Below are 25,864 nucleotides of genomic sequence, written 5' to 3' on the forward strand. Positions count from 1 at the left end.
AAGTGGACGTCTGTGTTTGGTGATCGTACAAACGCCGTTGCTTCTCTTGGGAGGTCAGGAGGCGAGCGCGGGCAATTTCGCGTGCTTGGGCTGCCCTGGTAATAGCGTCAAGTGCATACTCGTTGGTCTCTGCTGAGGCAGATGGAAGGGATGCGTCCAGTGGCAATGGGGGTTCTCGGCCAAACAGCAGAAAGAACGGGGAATAACCAGCAGTGTCATGACATGATGAATTATATGCAAAAGTGACATAAGGTAGGGCAAGGTCCCAATCAGTATGGTCAGACGAGACATACTTTGCAAGCATGTCTGTTAGGGTGCGGTTCAGACGCTCAGTGAGACCATTAGTCTGTGGATGGTAAGACATTGTCAGCTTGTGCTTGGTGGAACAGGACTGCAGGATCTCGGCGATGACTTGAGAAAGAAATGTCCGACCATGGTCTGTGAGCAGTTGGTGTGGAGCACCATGCTGCAGAATCACGTCCCGTAAAAGAAAATCGGCGACATCTCTGGTGCAGCTTGTTGGAAGCGCTCTGGTGATGACGTAACGCGTGACCTAATCTGTCACCACAGCCACCGTTACTAGATAGGGTCAGTTTTAAAACTCCCATATCTCCCCACACATCGGCGGCGTCTCCATTCCTGCGCCTGTCGTCAGGTGATGGAACCGTCTCATCCGGCTCCAGCTGATTGCCGCAACTGCCGTTTGCAGCCATGCGCGGCGGTTCGTTGGTATCGGGCTGCTGACGCGTGCTTACCTTTTAGATTCACAGAATTAAGCATTTTATTTCGCAGGCTGTAAGTCCTGGTTGTGCCGCTTGCCATAAATAACCACATTTTTACCCTTTGAAGGTTTTAGCCGTATATGTACGGCGGCGGTTTTCTGTCCCGCAAGGTCTTTGCCGCACGGGTACGGTTCCGACCCTCTGTTTGAAATTTTGCGCCATAATGACGATGTGTGCTCACCAAGAGGTGCTGCCACCTCTTAGCACTTACAAGAAGCGTTTGAAATTTGTGCTACCTTCTTGGGGAGATAAACAGGACTTATTGCCAGCTTCAGCGCGTCGCTCAGACTGCGGCAACGCCCCTTTGGCGGTTTCGGTTTCATCACGTGATCGCAACGGAGGCGCGCGAAACGTCATTTTCTTTGTCGGCGCTCTCTTGCAGGGTGGTGGAAGTTGATTTCTATCTTGATTGGCGCTGCTCTTAGCTTGTTTATCAGCGCCGTTCGCGAGGTATTCTCGCTCTCAGTGGCAACGCGGTTTCCGTTCCGCCGCGTGTTCGCAACGGAGGCGCGCGAAACATGGTTTTTCTCTTTGTCGGCATGCTCTCGCAGGGGCGGCGGAAGTTGATTTCTATCTTAATTTGCACTGCTCTTAGCTTGTTTATCACCAACGTCTTAGTTTGTTTATCACCGCCGCTCACGAGGCATTCTCGGTCTCCGCGGAAACGCGCTTACGCGAGAGGGTGCATCAGACCTCTGCCCAAGGCAGCCGCATGCAGAGATGTCATGTGTGCACCAATACAACTCCTCGCTCCAAGAGAACAGACACGCATTTTAGGTGTGCAGACTGCGATAAGGCGCTGTGCGTAGACCCGTGTTTCAAGGAGTACCATGCTCGGAAATACTATTGAACATTTTGCAGTTCTGAGTGATGTCGACACCAAAATACTGTTCCTAATTATTTTTTAGTATTTTTTCCCGACTTTATACATTTTGTACAATTAAGATAGGCAATAAAGTAATTTGACCACCTGGGAAGGTTTTTTTCAAAATAATTCGACCCTCAAAGGGTTAATTCTGCATGCCATTGCAACCTGGAAGAAAAAAAGAGGCGGAGATCCTTCCATACGCATAGCGCGCGCCGCCCGATGCAGCTATATACTTTCATCATTTGTGCCTTGTTGAAGAAATATGTGGCTGGAATGCATTCATTGTTACTCAATGTCATGCTAGAAAAGCACACAATACTTTTTTTCGTATTCAAATTTTATTGATCTCAACTAGCTTCCATTTAAGCGAGAATGCCTCTAAAGCAACTTTGTCTTCTTCCTTGATGCCTTTACTTGCACACTCAGAAACTTTGCATAAATATGCATACGTGTAACTAGATAAAATTTTATAATTCGGGCGCAAAGCTCTTCTGAGTGTGTGGAGCAGCCTACTGTCGGAGTTGGAGGTTTTAGGGAGGAACTAGGCGTACAGGATTTATTTACATATTTTTACATTAAAACAAGATATACATTCGACAGTCTAGCATGACTCCCAAATGGAGCACGCAAGACGAAGCATGCAGCATACGAGCACGAAGCTCTAAACACACTGCTTCTCGAGCACGAGCACACTGCTCACGAGCACACCCTAGCAGCCGACGAACAGCTGCGTATAAATACTCCGTCCTCCCTAGATCCCTAGGTGAGAGAAAATGGCAGTTCACCACCAATTCGTAGCATCCAACGTCATCGAAGTTGACCTGCCTTTTTGGTGGAGGAGGGCTCACACACACATGAACGCACTGGCTTCACTGCCCCCACCGAGGTGAGACGGTCTTTGTAGAACTGTGTCTTGCTCAAAGGAGGTGCCTCTTATTCCCCACCCGCCGTGGTTGCTCAGTGGCTGTGGTGTTGGGTTGCTGAGCACGAGGTCGCGGGATCGAATCCCGGCCACGGCGGCCGCATTTCGATGGGGGCGAAATGCGAAAACACCCGTGTGCTTAGATTTAGGTGCACGTTAAAGAACCCCAGGTGGTCAAAATTTCCGGAGTCCTCCACTACGGCGTGCCTCATAATCAGAAAGTGGTTTTGGCACGTAAAACCCCAAATATTATTATTATCTTATTCCCCGAGCTGACCCCCGCAGCATGGCTGCCGTGGTTCTCCATTGTCTTGCGTCTTGAAGGACGCATGGGACGGTGCCGCCAAATACATTCCCTCGGTAACTCCCCCGCTCCCGAAAGACCAGGTCGGCGGTGGCGAGTTCAGTAACAAAGCCTGGTTCGTCAACCTCATGTCGGCATTCCTGCGACGGAGAGTCGCTGACGCGGCGTATTGTCCTCCTTACACAGCAGACATCATGACGCCAAGAGGCTGGAGAAGGACGGTCGGTTCCTAGAAAACGCCAACCCTGCTGCTGCACCTGGCTGAGAAACTTTGCATGTCGGCACCTTGGCAGGCCATTCCTAACACCGCACGGACAAGAGGTTTTTTCGAAAGTTCCTGCACCATACTCCAAAACAAGTGACCAAACACTTTGTTGTCTTGTGTTTTCTGTTCAGTGACAGATTCAGTGGCATGAAGCATATGTAAAAGGGCGCCAGATGGGTGCTTTAAAGCACCAGGTACGAAAGACCTCATCTCTGTGAGGACAGCTGCTGGTGGGACATGACTGGCAGCACTGATGGTTTCGAGGCAGTTCTCACAGCTGGAAAACCTGCTGGCTTTCTTTACAACATAACCTCCAAGATAGTAAAGAACATCTTCAAATGGAGTGGCACGATTGTAGTCATGCTGGTTTGGATCCGACGTTGAGGACTCCTTGAAGTGAATTTTGTCAAGCATCTGTCCGAGTTTTTTGCTCTCTGGCTTGTTTTCTTGAAAGAGCAGCTAGCTTCTTGCCGCTGAGCCTCTCTTCAACTGTCACCAACACCGGATCTGCATCACCAGAGCAGTTTCCTTTCGTTGCTATTTTTAAAGGCATGTAGAGGCAAAGCAGCCTGAATATCTGGCTGAAGTGCATCACGGTTGGGTGGTCCTCGTCTCCGCCAAAGCTCCGTACCACACCAAGAAAGCGCTATGGATAAAAAGATAAAAAAAAATGTTTATGTGTGCGGCGAAGGAAGTGACCTGTAAGAATAAAAGCAACATATATGGATACTTACTTCCAAGGGATCCTGATTAAGGTTTGCAGTCAGGACGTATAGGACATTCTTGTCATGCAACAGAGAAATTATATCCAGAACAGACATGAGGGTCACGCGGAGAGAGACTGTTGTCATCTGAGAGGCAAAAACCTCGTGTTTTGCTGGAGGCCTTTTTTTTTTTCGGTTGTATTCAGCAATTCAAGGACATCTTGAATGACCTACAACACCGCACAAAAGAGATGCACACAATTGTGTATTATTATTGTTGCCTTCAGTAAACAGCAATTGCTTGAATACACAAAAAAAGTTAATTTTACCTTGATCTGGCGAGAGTCCTTCTTTATTCCTTCAACTGGAAATTTGGCATTCAGCGCATCAAAGAGATCATTCATGCACAAGGTGAACCTTTCTGTGCCCTCTGTGTTTTCAAAGCCTGGTGTACGTTGCTCCCTATAAAACTTTAATCCTATTCCAACACTTCTGCTGAACAGCTGAAAAAAATGTGCATGTTAAATACAGAAAGAAATGCAAAGAAGATGCACATTCAAACTTGATTAACAGTTGCAAATGCTTAAAATATGCAAAGACAGCCAGAATGAACAAAAAGCACTGGGGCTTACGAATGCACCTGCATTGCCAGCCGGACGCTCATTTTTTCCAGCTTTCCAGGGTTCACATGTGAAGCTGTAAGTTTTGGAACGACTTTTAGGTGTGCCTTCTTTTCTGTGTCGAAGAGATGCTGAAAATCCTTGAAATTAATGGAGGCAGAGCCTGCCTGCAATAAAGAACAAGGTAACAGTTATATCATATTGAATCAGAAAGAAGTTAAGATGCTTATTACCTTTGCATATGTGTGAGTGAGAAGATGATTTCGCACACATTTTATATGTGGTACATCACACATGAAGTGCAGGAAGCGTCCATCTGCAAGTGAAGGATGTGGAACTTTGTTCACTGGTTCGCAGAGCTTCCCTGATATTCCTACATGTGTCCACATAGAATGATCGTTCCCCACACCATCGCTGATGACAGCCAGAACCAATGCCCCACGACACTCGAGTTCAAGCACAGCTTCCAGAACGAGCTTGGCAAGCACGCTCCCAGGCGCAGCCCCCTTTGTGGCAAAATTTGCGATTGGCTGTACCCACTTGTGAAACATCGGCACAAACATAATCACAAGAGCGTGGTCAGCTGGTACTATACCCTCTTGGCCTGTTGAACCGCCGAAGTCCACAAATCCATCAAACTTGTAGGTGGATTTGTTGAAATCTAGTGATGGTCTCAGCTTAATTTCATCAATTACGAGTGTGCCATATTTTTCAACAGTAGGCTATCCTTTAAAGAATGTTTGGACTGTTTCCAGGGCTATTTGATTGTAGCCATACTCACATGGCACACCTGAAATAATCTGGTTTAAGCGGCTACACATTGGAAGTGCAAGCAGCTTCATGCTGTGCAACAAATTGTATGCCTTAGGACTGGCAATGCGTAGCAAAAGGCAGTTCATGATCCACGCTCATGTGTATCTTCCCCTGCGGTCGTTTTGCTTCAACTTGCCTTAAAGAATTTTCAAAGGCCACTTGCTGCAGTGCAAGTAACGAGTTCAATGCTTTCGTTATCGCCTCTGAACACTCATTATTCACCTGCTCCTTTAAGGTATTTATGTTCTTCACAAAGGAAGCTCTGGCCGCTGCTGCTCTCAGGGCCTTCTTGTGAAGATTCTTTATCTTCTTCCTGAATGCCAGACGCTCTTTCTTCTGGAATGTTTCCTTAACTTTCCTCTTCTTTTGCGTGCGGCGTCTAGCACATATTGGCTGCACTGAAACAGTTTCACGCTTTTGTGAAACCCTCCCAACGACAGTACAGCCCTGGCAGACGCGCAGCTTATTTACTGAATCCACCAGGGTGGATATGTCATTGACGTTGCGAATGCGCACGTTTGTAAACGCCTTCGCAGCGCACCTGTAAGCACTTGCCGTGGCCGCATTATCTTCACCCACAGCAACACACTTCTCAATCCGCAGTAGCCTGTCTTCGGACTTGAGTGTGTAGAATGCGATGAATTTGTCGCCTCCGTCTTCAACGATCATTTTTTTCGACGACCCCGGCATTTAAACACGTTCCATGTCGTTTAGGCTGCATTGCTTATCATCAAAGCTTGAAAAACTGGCGTCCTGATCACCGCTGCACTGCAAGTCGCTGCGCTGTTCAATTCTTCTGCTTGTGCTGCATCGTACTTAGCACTTGTTAGCTGTAGGCTTTGTCACGTATGCAGGAAGATTAGGAAAAACTTTCAGAATAGCCTCACTAACGAGGGTCCACTTACTGCAAGGCATTTCCACTGTTTTCCCATCAATTAGGTGCACATAATTTTTGAGGACATCATGGTCGTGGAAGTGGAGGTCGCATACTCTCGACTTTGCTGATAACTCCCTGTCAGCATCTGGGATGGCTCGATTCCATGCTGCACGCAAGGCGTTGTCACTGGGTGCAGAAAAGTAATGTGGTGACCAGCTGCTTGTACCGTTCCGGTAGCCGCTCGTGCAGACCGGTATGCAACACATGGGCATGGGGGCCGTTTGCTAATCGCAAGCATCAAGCGATCAAGACCTGCCCGCACGCATCCACCGCAGAAGTCAGAAAGGCCAGGACGATTCGCGACGTGCAGGTCCGTCGCAGTCGCGCCTGTCACACCGGCGTGGCAGGTGGAGCCTGATTCGACGGCAGCGCCACTAAAGCGCGAACCAGTGGTGGTTCCGCGCCACAGAGCGCAGTTTTGAAACTCACCCTATCTAGTAATGTTAGCCACAGTGACCCACTTGTTGCCAGACGTGGATCGAAGGAAGGGGCCAAATAAGTCGAAGCCAACGCGAAAGTATGGCTCCGAAGGAATGTCGAGCGGTTGAAGGCACCCGGCAGGCAGCTGCGATAGTGTTTTTCAGCGCTGTCATTTTTCACGCGCCGCAACGTACTTCTGGAGGGAGCGGGCAAAGCCTGGCCAAAAGAAGCGGCAGCGAATCAGGTCATAGGTGCGGGAGATGCCAAGGTGACCTGCCGTTGGTAAATAGTGAAGTTCTTGGAGAACAGCTGACCGGAGGTGTTTAGGAATGACGAGAAGTAGGGCAGGATCGTCGGGGCGTACATTGTGGCAGTATAATACACCATCCCGAAGAACAAACAGGTGAAGGGACGAATCAGAATGCAAAGATTTCAAGCCATCAATGATGGCATGCAAAGTGGCATCACGGCGTTGCTCGTCGGCAACATGTAGCAGCTGAGAGATAGAGAAAACGCAAGCGTCAGCATCGGGGTCAGGGTCAGCGGGTGGTACGCCCACTGGATAGCGTGATAAACAGTCTGCGTCTTGATGTAATCGGCCCGACTTGTACACTACTGCATAGGACTATTCTTGCAGCCACAGAGCCTAGCGACCAAGCCGGCTGGTAGGATGCTTGAGTGAGGAAAGCCAGCAGAGCATGTGGTGGTCCGTGATTACAGAGAAGTGCGTGCCGGACAAGTACGGGCGAAATTTGGAAATTGCCGAGACGAGAGCCAGGCATTCACAATCTGTAATCGAATAGTTGCGCTCCGCTGCTGTGAGGAGGCGGCTAGTGTAGGCGATAACGCTATCTTGACCCTGTTGGCGCTGGGCTAAGACGGCTCCAATAGCGTGACCACTGGCATTGGTATGCACCTCTGTAGTAGAGAACAGGTCAAAGTGGGCCAGTATAGGTGGCGTGGGGAGAATGTAGGTGAGGTTGGCAAATGTGGCAGTTTGAGCGGGGCCTCACGTTAACGGCACGTCCTTCAAAAGATCAGTAAGTGTTTGGGCAATCGCTGCGAAGTTTTTAACGAAGCGTCAGAAGTAGGACCAGAGTCCTACAAAACTTCGGACATCTTTGACAAACTGAGGTACAGGAAACGAAATGACAGCACGAATTTTCTTTGGGTCCGGTTGAATACCGGAAGCATCAACGAGGTGGCCTAGCACTGTAATCTGCCGATGACCGAAGTGACACTCGCCCAGCCCAGCCTCGCGGAAGACTTGAAGAACAGCTGATAAACGCTCAAGTTGTGTCTCAAATCTAGGCGAAAATACGACGTCGTCTAGGTAGCAGAGGCATGTTGACCATTTGAACCCTTGGAGCAAAGAGTTCGTCATACATTAGAACATTGCTGGGGCGTTGCATAGACCGAATTGCATGACTTTGAATTGGTATAGACCATCAGCGGTGCCGACCTGTGCCGTTACTCACCTTGCCGTGTGCCTCCTACCTCTTGACATATCCGTCAATGACAGTTCTCCTGCTCGCTTGCCCTCACCTCAGCGCCGTTGGGCCCTGTCGCCCCAGCCACGCCGCTATTCGTCGCCGACCAATTATGGACCTTCCTGGACAGAAAACTAGACCATGCAGCAATATATTGTTAAAATCAGTTTCATAAGTGGGTTCGACTGTACTTGGACCGCAAGTACAGTTGACCGGGCATCTATGCAAGTCATCTATGCAAGACTGGGCATCTATACGCAAGTATGACCAGGCACCTCACGTGACATGCCCGATGACACTGATAGCACTTGTGATTCCCGTGTGCTGCCTGCAAAAGGAAGGCTTCCCCCCGAACTTGTAGCCACTTGCTCAAACTTGTGGCCACATTTGCCGCGCATGCAAACTTCATGGGACATAGAATTCCTGCAGGGTGAATTCGTGATCTCTCGGAGTGCTTTCTTTTGCTTAGGCCTTGTCTTCGCCAGCTTAGTATGAGCTATTCTCCAAACTAACAAGCCATAATATACGTAAGAATGAACGATTGAAAAAACTGGCATTTCACAAGTGCAGGTAACACATTTTATTTATTTAATGATAAGCCCTACCGAGCCTGCACTGTGCTGTGACCAGAGCAGGGGCCATATTTTATCATAGCACATTTCACTTTGTGTCCTTTTGATCCAATTTATTGGCTTGGTTGCTGGTGAATCGCTGTTGTCAACAGTATCAGTCAATCAGTGTGATGATTAAAAGAAAAGCAAAGTGAGATTATTTGCATTCTGCAAAAATATAGTCTCTGGTTATATTTTTGGAAGAAATTTGAAACGTAGTATTTTATGCAGTAATGATCTTTTTTAATGAACTACTCACTACGGTGCCTCCGTGGTTATGACATTCAGCTGCTGACCACGAGGTTTGATTACTGGCTGAGGTGGCTGCATACAGTTCAAACATGCTCATGTGCTGTGCTTTGGGTGCATGTTAAGGAACACCAGTCAGTCAAAATTAATCCGTAGCAGCCATCTATGTCATCGTTTATAACCTGCAAATTGATTTGGAGCATTAAACCTCATAAGTTCATTTTTTTCACGTGCATGCAGCTAATTGCCATAAGTGCTGTATATTTTATGGTTTCTGCTCGTTAAGATCTAGCTGGTTGTAGCAATTTTTCTATTTTCTTTTATCCTAGTTACAGTTTGCATACTTCACAACCTGTCTCTTATAGCTATTTAAAGCGATTGAGCTCTTACATCCTGTGTTTTAATCATCTGGCATTGACTGTTTGATTGCTTAGGTTGAATGAAGGCTTCACCGTATTCTTGGAACGGAAGATCATTGGCCGCCTGTTTGGAAATGAGATGAGAGAGTTCCAAGCTTTGGACGGCATTGAAGATCTACGCTACACTGTAAGCAACTGCATATTGCGTAATATTAATTTTGCTATCCCAAAGATTGTACCTTAATTATGTGACTGTAAGCACTCTAAAGAATTAGATCAAGGTGCTAATTGGACCTAGTTGGTTAGACATTTTGAGGAAGGCAGCTCTGAAAAATAGGATGAAGAAAGGGCACAATCAAGATGAGTGCTCATGTTGTCTGTGTGTTTTCATGGGGACATTGTTCAGCACTGCCTTCCTTGAGCTACAGAGAAAATTTTTTCCTGCAACTCATACCTACAACATGGGTTTTAACGCTCGAGGAGGGACATATGCACTGCGTGACTTTAATTATTACAGTAAGATTTCTCTATCCCTAACTGTGCATGGCCCAATGTGTTTATGTGCACACACTGTTAGACGTTAATAAAGGAATCCTGGGTATATTGAATAATTGACTACACTGGAACGTCATTTTTAAAATAACTACACTGAGCAGCATTAGCTAAAATTACTTCGTTTTATCAATTGTTGCCATCTACTGCACTATATGCCCAATTGTGTGCACAACTTTAAACATGCAAATAAGGCTACAGCTACGCGGCCGCGCGTTCAATGAAACTTTAATAAAGCAGCAACAGAATCTCCGGCATCTCCAGCACTAAACTTTTTCACGCTTGATGTGACAGCCTTCACGATAGCCTCCTGTTCCGATTCCAGTGTGATGGTTTTTTGCTTTTGCTTTCCACTTAGCTCGTGGAAGGAAACGTGGTCGAAGGGAACGACTAGTACACTGCGATGCAAAAGTCCGCCGTGTTCAAGCAGCACGTGGCATACAAAGCTGTAGGCCGACTGTGCAGCTCAGGTGAATTGCTCGGGCTACTTCCGTGACTTCTGGATATAGTTTCACTTTTGCAAGATTTTGTGAACTCGTTAAAGTATACAGTTGACAGAGCTTACACTGCTGGGCGTAAACGCAGTCACGTTGGGCATGGGAAAGTGAAACTATCTGATCCACCAATCTCTTGTGGCCCTACAGGGTCTCCAGCCCCGCTGTGTGACAGTGCCGGCTTGGCTTGGCCGGCTCATGGCTTTCGAGGTTACCCCGATGCAATCTCGGAGGTCATGCCTAGTTGTGCCAGCCAGCATGGCGCACCGCAGAGAGAGAGAGAAACAGAGTCACTGGTTTATCGCATTCCACATGCAAGCAGCATCGTCGATATGTAACGCAGCACAGCTAGGCTAGCAAGGCGTAGCGTCTGAGATTGCGATCTTGGAGGGCACACCTGCATACCTTGCTTCACCAGCTGCATGCCGCGATGAGAGAAAGGTGCGATAAGAAAGAAGTGCTGATAAGACCAGTGTTGCTCAACGGTGTATTTGATGCAGGAAGTGCCACTCCGAACAAGTGCCAATCTCGGTGGGAAGCAATATGCTCATGGCACGATTGTCAGTATTTTTATGGCACAGCTCTTAAGTGCCTGTGCCTGCTGCGAGCATTGGCTTTGACGTTGTCCCTCATAACTGAGCGAACAAGCACAGCGAAGGATGAAAGCGAATGCGGAGCGCAGCGGGAGATGAAAGACAGCAATAGGAAAGAGAGCGTGAGGAGGAAAGTGCAAGAGGGGGGTGCAGCAGGACCATGAGGCGGAAAGTGGAGAAGAAGGGTATGGCGAAAGTGCAAGGAAAAGATTGTAGCGCCACGCAAGATGGCCTTTGCGGTGACGACCACTACGAGATGTCGCCAGAGTAGTGCGCCGCTGCCTGTTCACCAACGGCATATTGCGAGTGCGTTGAATGATACCATAATGGAAACAAAAACCGCCTGTTCACCAACGGCATATTGCGAGTGCGTTGAATGATACCATAATGGAAACAAAGCGTTGCATGAGCAGAGGTTTGCCTGCGACGGCTGCTGTGAATCGCACCCACGCGTCACCCACGCACTACCTCTTGCGATCTCCCTATTAACGAAGCAGTCGTGCCACACTTTGCTCCATTTGCGACGTGCCGCACGAGACAGATTGTTCGTGCAGGCCAATATATCACGAAATGAAAACGCATATACAGCTGTGCTCAAATTTTGCATTAGGGAGTACCGTAAAAACCCGCGTATAATACGAACCCGCATATACAGTGCAGTCCACTTATAACGATATCGAGAAAGACGAAAAATATGATCGTTATAACCGATGATCTCTATATCTGGACTGCAGTTATAAAAAAAAAGCTTAAAAATAAGAAACGCGGAACATACATTTGCAGTTCTGAACTCTAATTCGCTACTTGCTCTAAAGAATAGATGATGTAGAAAGTAGGCTGTGAAAAACAAACTTTATTTCTAGCGCCAATGACCGTGTTAAGGGTTAGGCGCGCCGAAATAGTCCGAAATCTGCACTTGCTTTTGCGGCAGCTTCAGCTTCAGAACCGCGGTGTGCATGGATTCCAGCTGCTGCGCGAACACTGGCGGCAATCCTTCAGCATGCATAAAATCAATTAAGGAGTCGATCAACGACAGTGCACTTTGCGTGAACATCGAGGTCGGGGTCAAGGAGCCACTGTCAATCTCGTTGTCACTGTTGCTCCTGCCGTCGCCACCGTCGCACAACTTTGCCGTCTGTCGAGACAGCACATCTTCGGCGATCACCTTGTCGGTGACCTCATCACAGAACGAGGCAGCACTGTCTGCAGTCAAAAACTCCTCCATCGATGCACCACCTGTGTCACCAGTAGGAACGAGCTCCCAGAGCTCGGTTATGTCAGCGGCTTCCGCCGTGTTGGTCTCAGTGAGTTGGGGAAGTTCGTCCTGACGCACAAAGCCTGCCTTTTTGAAGCAATTGTATATGGTCGACTGCTTTACTTCATACCACGCACCATAAACGAAGCGCATGGCTTTGAAAAGACTGATCTTCAGGTCAGGGGGGGGCCCGTCTGCATGATCCGACGTGCCAGGAGCTGCGCAGTCAATGGCTAAAATTAGCCACTCCAGCATGCACCGCCAATACAGGACTTTAACGTTGGTGATCACGCCGGCGCCCAACGACTGCAGGACTGCCGTAGTATTCGGAGGCAGAAACATCAATTCGACAGATGTTAGCTTCGAGTGGATGCTGTGTGCGCTACAGTTGTCAAGTAGCAACACTACTTTTCTTCCTTGGCCTTCAATTATACTGTTGAACTCGAGCAGCCATACTTCGAACAGGTCGCAGGTCATCCATGCCTTCTTATTGCTGCGATAGCTGACCGGGATGTGCTGATTCTTAAAGCACGTTGGCTTCTTTGATCGCCTGGTCAAGAAAGGCTTGAGACGATGGCTCCCGTCCATGCTAACGCACAGCAACACGGTCACCCTAAGTTTCGAGTGCTTCCCGCCGGGGCATTGATTTCCTTTAAGAGCGTGAGTCTTCGATGGCAACATTTGAAAGAACAGAGCAGTTTTGTCGCAATTATATATGTCCTTCTCCGCGTAGCACTCCAGCACGCTGGGCAGCTTTGTCTGCAGCCACTGCTGCTTTGCCTGTGTGTCCAAAGACGCCGCTTCCCCTACCACGTTTTTGTAAACGATTCCGTGCCGCTCTTTAAAGCGCTGAATCCAGCCTCCCCCAGGCTCAAAATATGGGCGTCCCAGAAGAAAAGCGAAGTTTTTCGCTTTGGTGGCAAGTATTGGCCCACTAATAGGCACATTATGCGCGCAGGTTGTGATGAACCACTGGTAAAGCGCCTCTTCAACATTGGCGTACAAAGGGTCTCTAACCCTTTTCCACTGATCGGCATGGCCGCTGATAGCTCCTGCCTTCACAATCGCAGTGCTCCGGTTTTCAAGATGGTTGATATTGTCGACTGGGCGAGCTCATACTTCTTCACGAGGGCGCTCACCTTGAAGCCGCGTCGAGAGTCCTGCAAAATATCCATCTTCGTGTCAAGCGACACAGCTTTACGCTTTGTCGGCACCACCTTCGAACTGGGCCACTGGGTTAGTTTCACGCTGCTTCGGTGGCGTCAGCCTGCTATCGCTAGAGAGCGAGACTGAGTGTGAGATGGGCGCCACCGCACCGCTTTGCTTGTCGCTTTTTTTTCTTTCTCTTTCTTTCGGAGCGACTGTGGCCGACTCGCATCAAGCAGCTGTGGCGTGCATCAAGCATCAACCATCTTGTGGCGTGCTGCGCTTACTCAGGTACTCTCCGGTGCACGGGCGTGGCAAGACGCACTGTGCGGTAATGGCGGCAGATACGAACTTACGGAGGTAAACATCGCCTCATCTCGACATTATTCGCTTCAGGGAACTAAGCAACGCAAATGTTACGATTATTTGGCATGGAAAACGCCGTCCAGATGGCAAAATTTTGATCGTTATATCCGATATGCAGTGAATAACCTATTGTTATAAATGATAGACCTAATGCATAAAATGACACTCTCATGTCGACCCATCGTTATAACTATATCGTTATATCTGGTATTGTTATAAGTGGACTGCACTGTAGTATGGAGGTGATATTTTTGGGACACGAAATGGAAAAAGTTTTATCCGCGTATAGTACGAGTTAGGAAAACTCGAGAAAAACATTTATTTAAATTGCACTCCGCACTTCAATCACTGTCTTCCTCAGCTGCGCTCTCTTCGGATAGTTCTTTGTCAGACATATTTTCCCAGAGGTACTCATCCTCTGTGCCATCGAGCGCGTTCGAGGTGCCATACTTTATGGATGCGCGACGCACAAGGTCCTCTGGTATGCTGGCCCATGCGTCCACAATCCACTTGCATAGCACGGCTGGCAAAGCCCGCTTCAGCCGCCCGGTCGGCGTCACTGCAGGCTCACCTGAGCACGTCCAATCTGCGTAACACCGCTTGACCATGTCCTTGAACGGCTTGTTCATGCAAACATCTAAAGGCTGCAGCTGAGACGTCATCCCACCCGGGATAACGACGAGTTAAATGCCGGATTCACGCAACAGCCTCTTCACTGAGCCGGCCAAACGGCAACGAAATGCGTCCAGCACGAGGATGAATGGGAACAGTGCGCCGGGCCGCCTACACCAGACGGACTTTATCCAGTCAAGCACAAGATTCTCGTTCATCCAGCCTTTCTCATGGCATCTCACGGCCACATTTTCTGGCAGCTCCCCACCTTTAGGCACTGTCTTGTACTCGAAGAGGACATGGGGCAGAAGCTTGCGTCTGTCAGCTGTTTGCGACAACATTATGGTAACACATCCAGATAAACCTGCGTTTGGTCAGCATTAGCTAAATGCACAGCTCGCTGTTGGCGTACGAACTATGTCAGGGCGAGTTTGATTTCCGGAAATGTCCTACTCTTCAGGCCGCGAAAGCTTCTTAGTGTTCTGCTGCAGATGAAAAGGGCTTCCTTCTGTCGACGCCATCCGTGAATGCTTCCCTCGTTGATGCCAAACTGCCTCCCGGCCGCGCTGTTTCCGATGTCCTGTGTGGCTAAAATAACTTTTATCTTGAAAGCAGCCAAGTACTGTTTTCATGGTCCGGACATCTTGGTCCTTCAATGCGGAATAAAAAAGATGTTCTTCGCGAAGCATGGTTTGCACGGGTGCTGCCAAGGTTAGCACTCAACAATAAAGAAACGATGTTGTAGTTACGCAGCTATAACGAAACCAAGCCATAGTCACACAGCAATAAAGAAGCCAAGCCGTAGCCATGCAGCAATAACAAAGTCAAGCCATAGCCACACAACACTAACGAAACCAAAACATCTAGCCCAAATTTCTGACTGAAGTTTTCGTTCGAATCTGCATATAGTAAGAAGTGAAAATTTTGGACACTACTTTGGACTACCTGGTGTTTTGGACACAAAACACCAGGTAGTCATCTACGTGTCTAAACGTATGCACTGCCAATTCCTTAAGATTCTTTTGTAGTTTTCTATTGGCGCGACTTAGATAAACATCACTCAAAACTGGCGCAACTTCTGAACCAATGCAAACTCCCGATTCTTGTACATACATAGAACTACCCCATTTTACAACGGTATTCTCTATGTAAAACAACAAAAGTTCTAAAAAAGATTCCACGGGCATCCCACAGTCCTGAGTAAACCGGAACTCATCATTGTTGAACGTCACTGCTTCTTTAACACTACACATTAGTTCTGTTTGCGGAAGCGAATAAAAAAGATCTTTTACATCAACACTGATCGCCGAGCATTTACCTGGATTATTTTCTGTTAGGAAGGCTACAATTTCTTCTGAATGTCTTATCAGAAAGGGGTCATTAAGACGCACTGAAGACAGCACATTATGCAAAAATGTTGAGACTGTGTACTGCCACGTTCCTTTTTCAGAAATAATGGCTCGAAAAGGAACTTCCGGCTTATGTGTCTTAGCACTAAAAAATGTCGAGGTGCAGTCCCTTGTATTGTCCCTTCACGCTACAATCCAAGATCATGCCTCCCCCCTTAATCTGCTCATGTGCAAAAGCTAAAGTTGACGCTATCATCAAAGAGTGCCGAAAATTCGAGCATCCCAAAAGCTCACACGTCCTGCAACCATTCACCAAACTTCCCGATACTGCCGCAATGTCGACGTGTGAAGATCAGCCCGCACAGCGGCATGCTTCGTCATCTGAGGATGTCGTGCGAATCGTTCGGTGTGAGCGGAACGTGATGGCGCCCGCAGCTTTCTGTATGCATAGCCCTGATGCTATTCCTTTTTATGTTCCCCTCGTACAAGCCATCATTCGTCAGAAACTTGAAAACATTAGCCAACATTCTGTGTGCTGTCGCCAACCCCAGAGCTAACAAAGGCCCTTCTACTATTTTGGCTCCACTCCGACGCTTCTCTCCGTGTTATCGCAACCCAACAGAGTGGAGAACTGCGGACGACCAGCCGATACGTTTCACCTGTTGCCACATTGGTCATGTCCCCCAATACTGTCGCAACTTGTGGCCGTTCACGTGGTACAGTCACTCACCATTGCCGCGTGGATACCATTCTCATTCACCGTAGCCACGTCGCCATTCGTCCCCTGTTGCCCTTGGCCACACCCTTTCGGAAAACTTAAGAAATGCAGCCCTCGGAGGTGGTGGTGCATTGCCTACTACTGCAGCAAATCCTCTGTTCATGCCCATGAAGAAAAGTGTAATTGACGTTAAAATGGATGGCGTAGTCCAAGCACTCGTCGACACTGGAGACCACGTATCTGTGATAAGTGCTAGCCTACGTAAACGTTTAAAGAAGGTCCTCATCCCAGCAGCTGCCTGAGTGCTTCATGTGGCTGATAGCAGCATGCTGGTTGTTCTCGGAATGTGTACTGCGCGTTTAACCCTTTGAAGGTTTTTGCCGTACATGTACGGCAGCGGTTTTCTGTCCCGCAAGGTCTTAGCTGTACGGGTACGGTTCCGACCCTCCGTTTGAAATTTCACGCCATAATGACGATGTGGGCTCACCGAGAGGTGCTGCCACCTCTTAGCACTTACAAGAAGCGTTTGAAATTTGTGTTACCTTCTTGGGGAGATAAACAGAACTGATTGCTAGCTTCAGCGCGTTGCTCAGACTGCAGCAATGCCCCTTTGGCGGTTTCGGTTTCGCCGCGTGATCTCAACGGAGGCGCGCGAAACGTCATTTTCTTTGTCGGCACTCTCTTGCAGGGCGGTGGAAGTTGATTTCTATCTTGATTGGCGCTGCTCTTAGCTTGTTTATCAGCGACGTTCGCAATCGCAAGGTATTCTCGCTCTCAGTGGCAACGCGGTTTCGGTTCTGCCGCGTGATCACAACGGAGGCGCGCGAAACGTGGTTTTTCTCTTTGTCGGCAAGCTCTCGCAGGGGCGGCGGAAGTTGATTTCTATCTTGATTGGCACTGCTCTTAGCTTGTTTATCACCACCGCTCACGAGGTATTCTCGCCCTCCGCGGCAACGCGCTTACGCGAGAGGGTGCATCAGACCTCTGCCCAAGGCAGTCGCACGCAGAGATGTCATGTGTGCGCCAACACAACTCCTCGCTCCAAGAGAACAGACGCATTTTAGGTGTGCAGACTGTGATAAGGCGCTGTGCGTAGACCCGTGTTTCAAGGAGTACCACGCTCGGAAGTACTATTGACCATTTTGCAGTTCTGAGTGATGCCGACACCAAAATACTGTTCCTAATTATTTTTTAGTATTTATTCCCGACTTTATACATTTTGCACATTCAAGATCCGCAATAACGTAATTTGACCACCTGGGAAAGTTTTTTTCGAAATAATTCGACCCTGAAAGGGTTAAGTATAGCTGGCCACCCTACTTCTGTTCTCTTTGCTGTGATCGTCAACTGCCCTCACGATGTTATCCTTGGATTAAACTTTTTATCCAATCATTCTGCTCTCATCGACTGCGCAAGCGGCATTCTTCAATTGGAACTGCCTCAAGTCGCTGGTGCTCCGAGCACCGCTCCACCAAACTTGTGTTCGCTTCAAGATGTGCGTCTGTCACCTGAGGCAGTCACTTATGTCGCTTTGTCCGCACAGACACCGGTTCCTGACGGTGAATATGTGCTTTGCCTCATCATTGACGTGCTTTTGAGCCAGAGCATTGCTCTTGCTCATACACTGGTGACAGTTACTAACGGCATCGTTCTTCCGCTTCTCAATTTCAGCCTGTGCCCTCAAGTGCTTCCAGCCGGCATCTTCTTGGCCAGTGTTTCTAATACTTCCGAATTTGACATTGACAGTCTGAATGCCGAGAGTAGTTTCTTAGCGACCATGGCAGCTCATAGCTCTGGTTCCCTAACGGATGACTTCGCGAAGATGATTGCACCTGACCCCACCTCTGCACAGGCCACGGACATGCGTCTCCTGCTTGAATCGTACAGTAACATCTTTGATTTCGGTGACAGGCCTTTAGGCCAAACATCTGTTGTTCGCCCCCGTATAAGCACTGGAGACACAAATCCTATTCGTCGGCGTCTCTATAGTGTATCGCATGCTGAACATCGAGTCATCCAATCAGAAGTGGCAAAATGCTCCGCAAAGCGGTCATCGAGCCATCAGCAGGCCCTTGGGCATCGCCTGTCATCCCTGTCAAAAAGAAAGGTGGTACCTGGCGTTATTGTATCGATTATCGCCACTTAAACAAGATCACGCGAAAAGACATCTACTCACTACCGTGCAACGATGATGCCTTGGACTGCTTGCTCGGAGCTAAATACTTCTCGTCCATTGATCTTCGATCCGGCTACTGGCAGATTTCAGTTGATGAAATGGACCGCGAGAAGACAGACGTCATCACGCCAGATAGCTTATATCAGTTCAGAGTCATGCCCTTTGGCCTATGCAATGCTCCTGCAACATCTCAACGTATGATGGACTCTTCTCTGTGGCTACAAGACCACCTGTCTTTGTTATCTTGACGACGTTGCTTTTTCTCCCACGTTTGGCAGCCGCCTTACCCAACTCGCTGCAATTCTTACAGTCTTCCGAAAAGCCGGCCTCCAACTGAACTCCATGAAATGTCAATTCGGGCGCCATCAGATTACCGTGTTGGGACACCTCGTTGAAGCATCCGGGTAACAACCTGATCCAGAAAAAGTCGGCGCCGTTCGTAGTTTCCCTGTGTCACATTCTGCTTCTGACATACACTTCTCTGTCGGCCTAAGTTCTTACTTTCGCCGTTTCGTCAAAAACTTCGCCAACGTTGCTCGGCCTTTTAACAGACCTTCTTAAAGGGACATTAAAGGCAAATACTAAGTCAAGCTAATGTGATGGATTAGTGCTCAAGAATCTCTAATGTGTCAATATTATTGCGAACAGAGCCTTAATAATAGAGAAATTAAGGCAAATGCAGGACATGATTAGAGACTCCTTCGGGGCATTCAAGCACTTGCCCGATGACGAAAATTCTCTCACTAGTGCTCAGCTACTCATTGCAAGAAACATCCTTTTATTGTATTATAAGATGAAATAAAATGCTACTTGTCCATTTCTATTTCATTTTTAGAAAAAAAGAACTCATTGAAATTGCCGTTGACAATGACGCACGCAGTCGAAAGGTTTCGTTTGCGCTCAACTCTGCGCCGCCCATGCTTTCGCGTTTCAGTACTTTCCTGATTGCGTAGTGCTTTGCTGGTTTTGCTGGCTCTCGAAACTCACACAAACTGCAAGTAGCAGAGAATTCAACTTCCATAAGCTGTCGCGGGATGTCCGAACGGCCCACGCCACTTGACCAAAAAGCAGCTGCAGCGGCGAATCCACCGCACTGTCTTGACTGTACCGCCATCTGCCGGGCGTCATTTTACTCACCGACGGCTGAGAGCAAATGGTGGTGATGGCGTATGCAACGTCGCCACTCCGCGGTAGATTTGAACTACGAAAACAGCATTCAGACCCTTCAGATGAAATTTTCTCGTAAACTAAGTCTTTTCTTGGCACGAAACAAGTGTTGCGATGTTTCTGAGATGATATTCAAACAGTCCACGTCGACTTTGTATTAGCCTTTAGTGTCCCTTTAAGAAGAAAATGCCATTCTTATGGGGCCCTGAACAAGCTTACACGTTCGCCGCTCTCATTGGGTTTCTGACCACCTCTCCTTACTTGCCCACTTTGATCCATCTGCACCGACCAAAGTCTACACTGACGCAAGTGGCCACAGCATCGGCGCTCTTCTCACCCAACAGCAGAATGGTACCGAGTGTGTGATGGCTTATGCTAGCTGCCTGCTATCATGTCCCGAGAAAAATTACTCCATCACCAAGCGGGAGTGCTTGGCTTTAGTTTGGGCTGTTGCCAAGTTCCGGCCATATTTGTATGGCTCAACGTTTTCAGTTGTTACAGACCACCACGGCCTCTGCTGGCTGTCTTCCCTCCTGGACCTCACATGATGGCTTGGCCACTGGGCTTTGCGGTTCCAGGAAGTTTCGTTTGTTGTCAACTATAAGTCTGGACATCTGCACAAGGACGCTGACTGCCTGTCTCGTCCCCCCATGGATGCTCCTGATCCTGCAGCGCATGATCCGGTGAACTGCGTGATGGCATTGACTGACATGACCGACATGTGTGCTGAATAACAATGCGACGCATCCTTACAGTCCATCATCGCCGGAGTGCAATCTGGCAGCACCAACGGCACGTGCCGCATGTTTGTGGTGCCCGATGGCATCCTCTACCGCCGCAATATCAACCCTGACGGCCCTGAGTTGCTCCTTGTCGTTCCTCGTCATCTGCGATTCGTAGTTCTCGAACAACTTCATGATGCACCGGCGATGGGAATACCATGGTTGGGAGTACCACGAAGCGACTGTGTGTGGCTAGTTCCGGAGCTTGCCTTCAGCCCTAGCCGCACGCAGAGTGGAACCCCCACATTTGGTGCTACCAACGTGGATCGAATGTGGCAACACGGCGAGTCTTCTTGTGTGTGTTGGCACTAGGACTACCCACGTTTCAGTGAACAATGGCGACTAGCTTGTCTGACTTCTCAGATTTGTTCATGTTGTCAAATGTAGCGACGCAAAGTCAACAACCTGTTGCTAACGCGGCAGCAGCTGCTGAACAAACGGGCAGCTTTGGTTTTGAGTATTTCACGCGGAACAGTCAGGCTGGCGCAAATGCCACATGGGCAGAGGTTAATCCTGATACGAGGCGTACCACATCGGGCCCCTCATCGCTTCACGACGCGGACACAGAGGCACACATGCCACTAATTAGCTCGACCGGGGCGGTGGAGGCATCCAGCCCTTTGGGCGAGAGTTTGCCATCGAGCGAGGCAATGTTGCAGAACACGTTGCAAATCATGCAGAGCTTAGCCAGCGCCCTGCAAGGCACAATGCAGGCCTCGTCGCAGAGCGAGCGACCACAGATTAAGGTAGACATTCCTATCTACAGTGGGTACCACGATCGCATGACTGCAAGTGAGTACCTCCACCGTCTGCTGTATTAACAGCAAGCAACTGGGCTTTCAGACTCCGAACTAGTCGCGCGCGTGATCCCGGTTTCACTGACTGACCAGGCGGACCGATGGTTCCGACTGACCGGACACCGATGCCGCACGGTAGAAGACAACGTTACTAGATTATTTTCAGTTGTCAAACTCCGCCGCGGCACCTCGCCCCTTTCTGTCGCGCCCGCGGGGTGGCTCGCACGACACTGTCGGCCCGAAGGCAGGTGGTGCGAGCAACGTTTGTGCGAGCGGACAGAGACGCCGATGCGTGCAGAAGCGTGCCACGTTTTGCTCGTGTTTTTTTATTTGTGTGCCAAGAAAATGCTGCTCGCCTTGTGAGCAAACATGCCTGCAATGGAACAATGAAACGGCAATGAAACAAGAAAAAACACGAGAAAGAGACAAAGTGATACCTAGGGAGGGTGCAGCGCCCTTCCTATCACTTTGTCTGTTTTCACTCCTGTTTTTTTTTGTGTGTGTGTGTGTTATTAAATACTTGCGAGCATTCTACGTCAAAATAGTGTATCAGACTACCGCCTTTCAACTTCGTGCGCATTTCCTAAGGGATATAAAGTTGTTACACTAATCATGTCAGGTCATCAAAAATTTTTTGGAACTGCTGAACTTGACAGAACAGAATGCAATTCAAAAGAACCTGAAGCTTTTTGCATCACAACAAATGACAAAGTCGCTGCGAGTAACTCTGATGTCGACTTTAGACATTGTCGATGATCTGGCGCGTCCAGGTGCGCTCTATGTTTCGACAGCCCAGTTACATCAAGGTCCACTGGAGGTAAGGCACACTGTTCACATTTGTTGTGACTGCATTCACATTGCACTGTTTGCTAGGAAATTCCCTCACTCATGTTTTTTTCAGCAATACATTAGACTAGTGCGTTCCTTCGGTTGAGATGAGTCCCATCCTACTATAACCAACTTCACGCAGATATTCCGCCTTTTAAGCCTGTATACACCTGTTAAAACAGCGCTACGTGGTGGTGTGGAAGGTGTGCCAGGCCCTGTGCTCAGTGACGTAGCTAGGTCGTCTGGCACCCGGGGCCCATAGGTCTTCTGTCACCCCCCCCCCCCCCCCCGATGTAGCCGGCGGAAAGAGGGGTGTCTTCAGACGTATATTACTCCCCCCCCCCCCCCCTACTGGCCCCTTTCACCCGGGGCCCACGGCCCCCCGGGCCCCCCTGTTGCTACGCCACTGCCTGTGCTCGTCGGCATCAATGACACATTCAAGCAGACGAGAGAAGCCTGCAAGTAAAAAAAAGTAGTCTTCGCAATGCCATTGAGGCGACGTTGATAAGTTGCCTGGAGCGAAGCAGCTCACCAGAATGTGCTTGCAATGAGCATAGCAATGAACATAGGGGACAATGTTGTTTATTATCTGTGTGGATATGTTATTCGTAAAGTCACAAAGGGCGCCCCATGTGATCTATGCATAACGGACATAAGCTTTGAACCCCCAGCAGTTGGCTGCGACAGTTACTTGAGTGCAGAAGTCTCAAGTCGCACCGGCAGTCACATAATATTAGTAAGGAGCCCTGTCCGAGCACAAAATTTCAACGGTGTTTTGATAGTGAGCGGGCTCAGCCTTCATCTCGTGGAGGCCGCGTAATCTACGAAGCGCATGGATTTCAATTCCAAAGCTTAATGGGTATAAAGTTCTAATAAACAATTGATGTGAAAGGTGCATTGACATTTCCGAAGTCGTGCTTTAGATTTTTAATTCCGGAACGTTGTGGGTTTAATGCTTTTATAAAATTTGACACCAAAGATGCATTAACTTTTCTAAAGTCGTACATTGGACCATACAATGCGCCAAGCCAAATCAACGCACTATCAGACAAGTTGACAAAGCACGCAGCGAGGTCCAATGAGACGCGTTATGGTGGTTCATTTGTGCCATCATGTCACAGAAAAGAATATCAACGTTTTTTTCACCTGCGCCAAAGCATCCATGTCAAGACACTAAAGCCAGCAAAGATAACTACGTTCTTATTTATTTTTCCACTTTTACTCATACGGATGCATTGAACCTCTTCAATTTTCTTGTTCTCACTATCCGCAGACTGCCAGAGCCAGCCAGGGTGCATGCGTTTTTCTCGTGTTGCCCCGACCACCACACGGCTCGATTTCTGTGGCTGAGTGGATTTTCGCCTAACAAAGATTTGGACACCTTCTGGCTAGCAGACGAGAAAAAAAAACAATGGTCGCTTGCCACCGTCACTTTGGGGACTTAACGTATTGCAACGCGTTCGCTTGAGCGCAACCTCGCCGTAAAGTCTTGTTTCGTCGGTGTAGGATACCTAGCAGTATGCATATGGTTCTCTGTGGACCAAGTGTCTCCTGTTTTCTTCGACATACTATCGGTAGCCACATTAAGTGCTCAAAGTAGGCATTCGATTGTGGCCAACGTGCTTGTCTTTGCAATTTTTTCATTTCAGTGCCCCTGCCTCACAAAAGCAAAAAAAAAAAGACATTGTTGTGGCGCAGCAAATTGCTGCATGGTGAAAGTTCGATTTCGTTACTTCTTCTGCGGAAAGTAAAGGGCCACAGGACACTTCAGTTGCCAGATACTCTGATTATATTATTGTGATAGCAATTACATGGACACTCCGTGTGCATTCCAGCCGTCGCCCGCATGTTTCGTATGAAGTCCAAGGGCGATAACATGATGACCATGCACCGCATACTGCATGTGCAAGCTAAAGCATAGGGGGGAGGGGGGCATGGGTGAGCCGATGATGGTGGCTCAGTCTTGTGTGCGCAAGGGAGAAAAGTGGGGAGGAAGCGCACCGCCTTCCACTGCGCACAATACGTCGGGGGGAGTGCAGGGCAGACCTTAAGATTCTGTGATGTGAATCTATGATTGCCCAAGGTATTTATTTGCCTTGTTTGACGCATTATGTACCGTGACTTTTTCTTAGCTAAGTAGATTTTTTGTAGATTTATACGGGTGTATAAAATATCTTGTTGCGAGGTTTCGTGAATACAGTCGAACCTGGCTATATCGAACTCGCAAAAAAACGCCTATCAGTTCAATATAGATCATAATTCTATATAAGCCTGCTAAATAATTGGATGTCATAAAAGCACATACCATTTGTAAAATCACTTTATTGATGAAACTAGCTTAGTTTCTTATGGAATAGTCCTGCATGTTCTTCTGCTTGGACAATTTCGCTGCCTGCGACGCATGCACTTCTCCACATTGTCTAAGGAGTCAGAGCAGCTGAGGCCGCAACCGTTTGCATTCGTGCAGAAGCACCGGACTAGTGCAGACGCACCAATCACTTTGGAGGATGTGAGCAAAGGACCGTCGTTGCTTTCCTCATTGTGCCCACTTTCACTTGTGCTCTGTACAATGTCGGCAATGTAGCCTTCATTTTCGGGCTCTCCCGTGGTCGCTACACCATCATTTGCACTCACAAACTCATCCACCATTGATTCGTCAACAGCTTCCGGAAATTCTGACAGCTCGCTGCAAACTTCGGCAACACTGGCATCGGCTTCGTCGCATTCGTGAGAATTTACAGTCATTCCCGAGCACGTGGAAGACGGCAGGGCTGAAAAATTTTGGATGAACCACTCGCACACGGCTTCGCATCCGCGTTGGGCGCCACGGGCACTGGGTTCCGAGTTTGGCCATTTTCTCGCCGCTTGACGTTCGATATATCGGGAGTCGCTGCTATTTTTGTTCTATGTAAGCATAATTTTTGCTTTATATACTCATTTAATTATACTGTGTCCAGAAATTGTTCGGTATATAGAATAAATCGATGAAAACGGGTTCGATATAGTCGAGTTCAACCGTACGTGCTGTGAACTTTGTTTCCAGTGACACTTTTTTGCTTCTTATCAAGCTGTAGCTTCGCATTTGTATATTCAATTCTATCTTCACATTTCTAATGGGCGAGGGCGAGTCAAAAGAAAGTGAGGCAAGCAACCGCACGCAATAATGGTTCGGTTCATTATCTGTGAGGCGTGCGTGTAGTACCCGGGCACCTCTCATTTACAAAAGTGGCACGCAGATGTGGGGATAAATGTTTTTTAATGCTCTCATACACTGGGTTGAATATGGTTGCGTTACATAATGGACGGTCCCGAAGTTGAACAGCGTGGTGTCGTGAGGTTTTCGACAACTTAAGGTGTTTCTCGAAAAGAAATTAGTCACCGTACGGCTGCCGTGTACGTTGAACATTGCATTTCATTGGCCATTGTGAAGCCCTGAAGCAAACGGTTCAAAGAAGGACGTCAAAGTTGTAAAGACAATCTAAGACCGGGCCAAAGGCACCATGCAATCACCCCCAACGCAATTGCAGAGGTTGATGAGCGGATTAGACAAGAACGGAGGATAAGCATAGATGAACTGGCATAGTGTGTGAATCACGGAGGAAGGAAACTCGGGAGAGGCCCTGACGTCACTCTCTGCGAAGCTAAAGTGAAGCCGGAAGTTGGCGTTGCTCATGGCGTTGCTTCG

At 48.3% G+C, this 25,864-nt stretch overlaps 1 protein-coding gene across 3 annotated transcripts in view; it reads left to right on the forward strand.

The window, feature by feature from the left end:
* LOC142557861 (leukotriene A-4 hydrolase) overlaps positions 1-25,864 on the forward strand; it is a 138,287-nt gene that overhangs the window by 45,032 nt on the left and 67,391 nt on the right. For all 3 annotated transcript variants that reach the window (XM_075670080.1, XM_075670078.1, XM_075670079.1), the window contains exon 10: positions 9,420-9,531. In XM_075670080.1, coding sequence (XP_075526195.1) covers positions 9,420-9,531 — 112 coding nt within the window. The remainder of the gene's footprint in view (positions 1-9,419; positions 9,532-25,864) is intronic.

The sequence above is a fragment of the Dermacentor variabilis genome, chromosome 9 (genome assembly GCF_050947875.1).
Source record: "Dermacentor variabilis isolate Ectoservices chromosome 9, ASM5094787v1, whole genome shotgun sequence".
Classification (NCBI taxonomy): Eukaryota; Metazoa; Arthropoda; class Arachnida; order Ixodida; family Ixodidae; genus Dermacentor; species Dermacentor variabilis.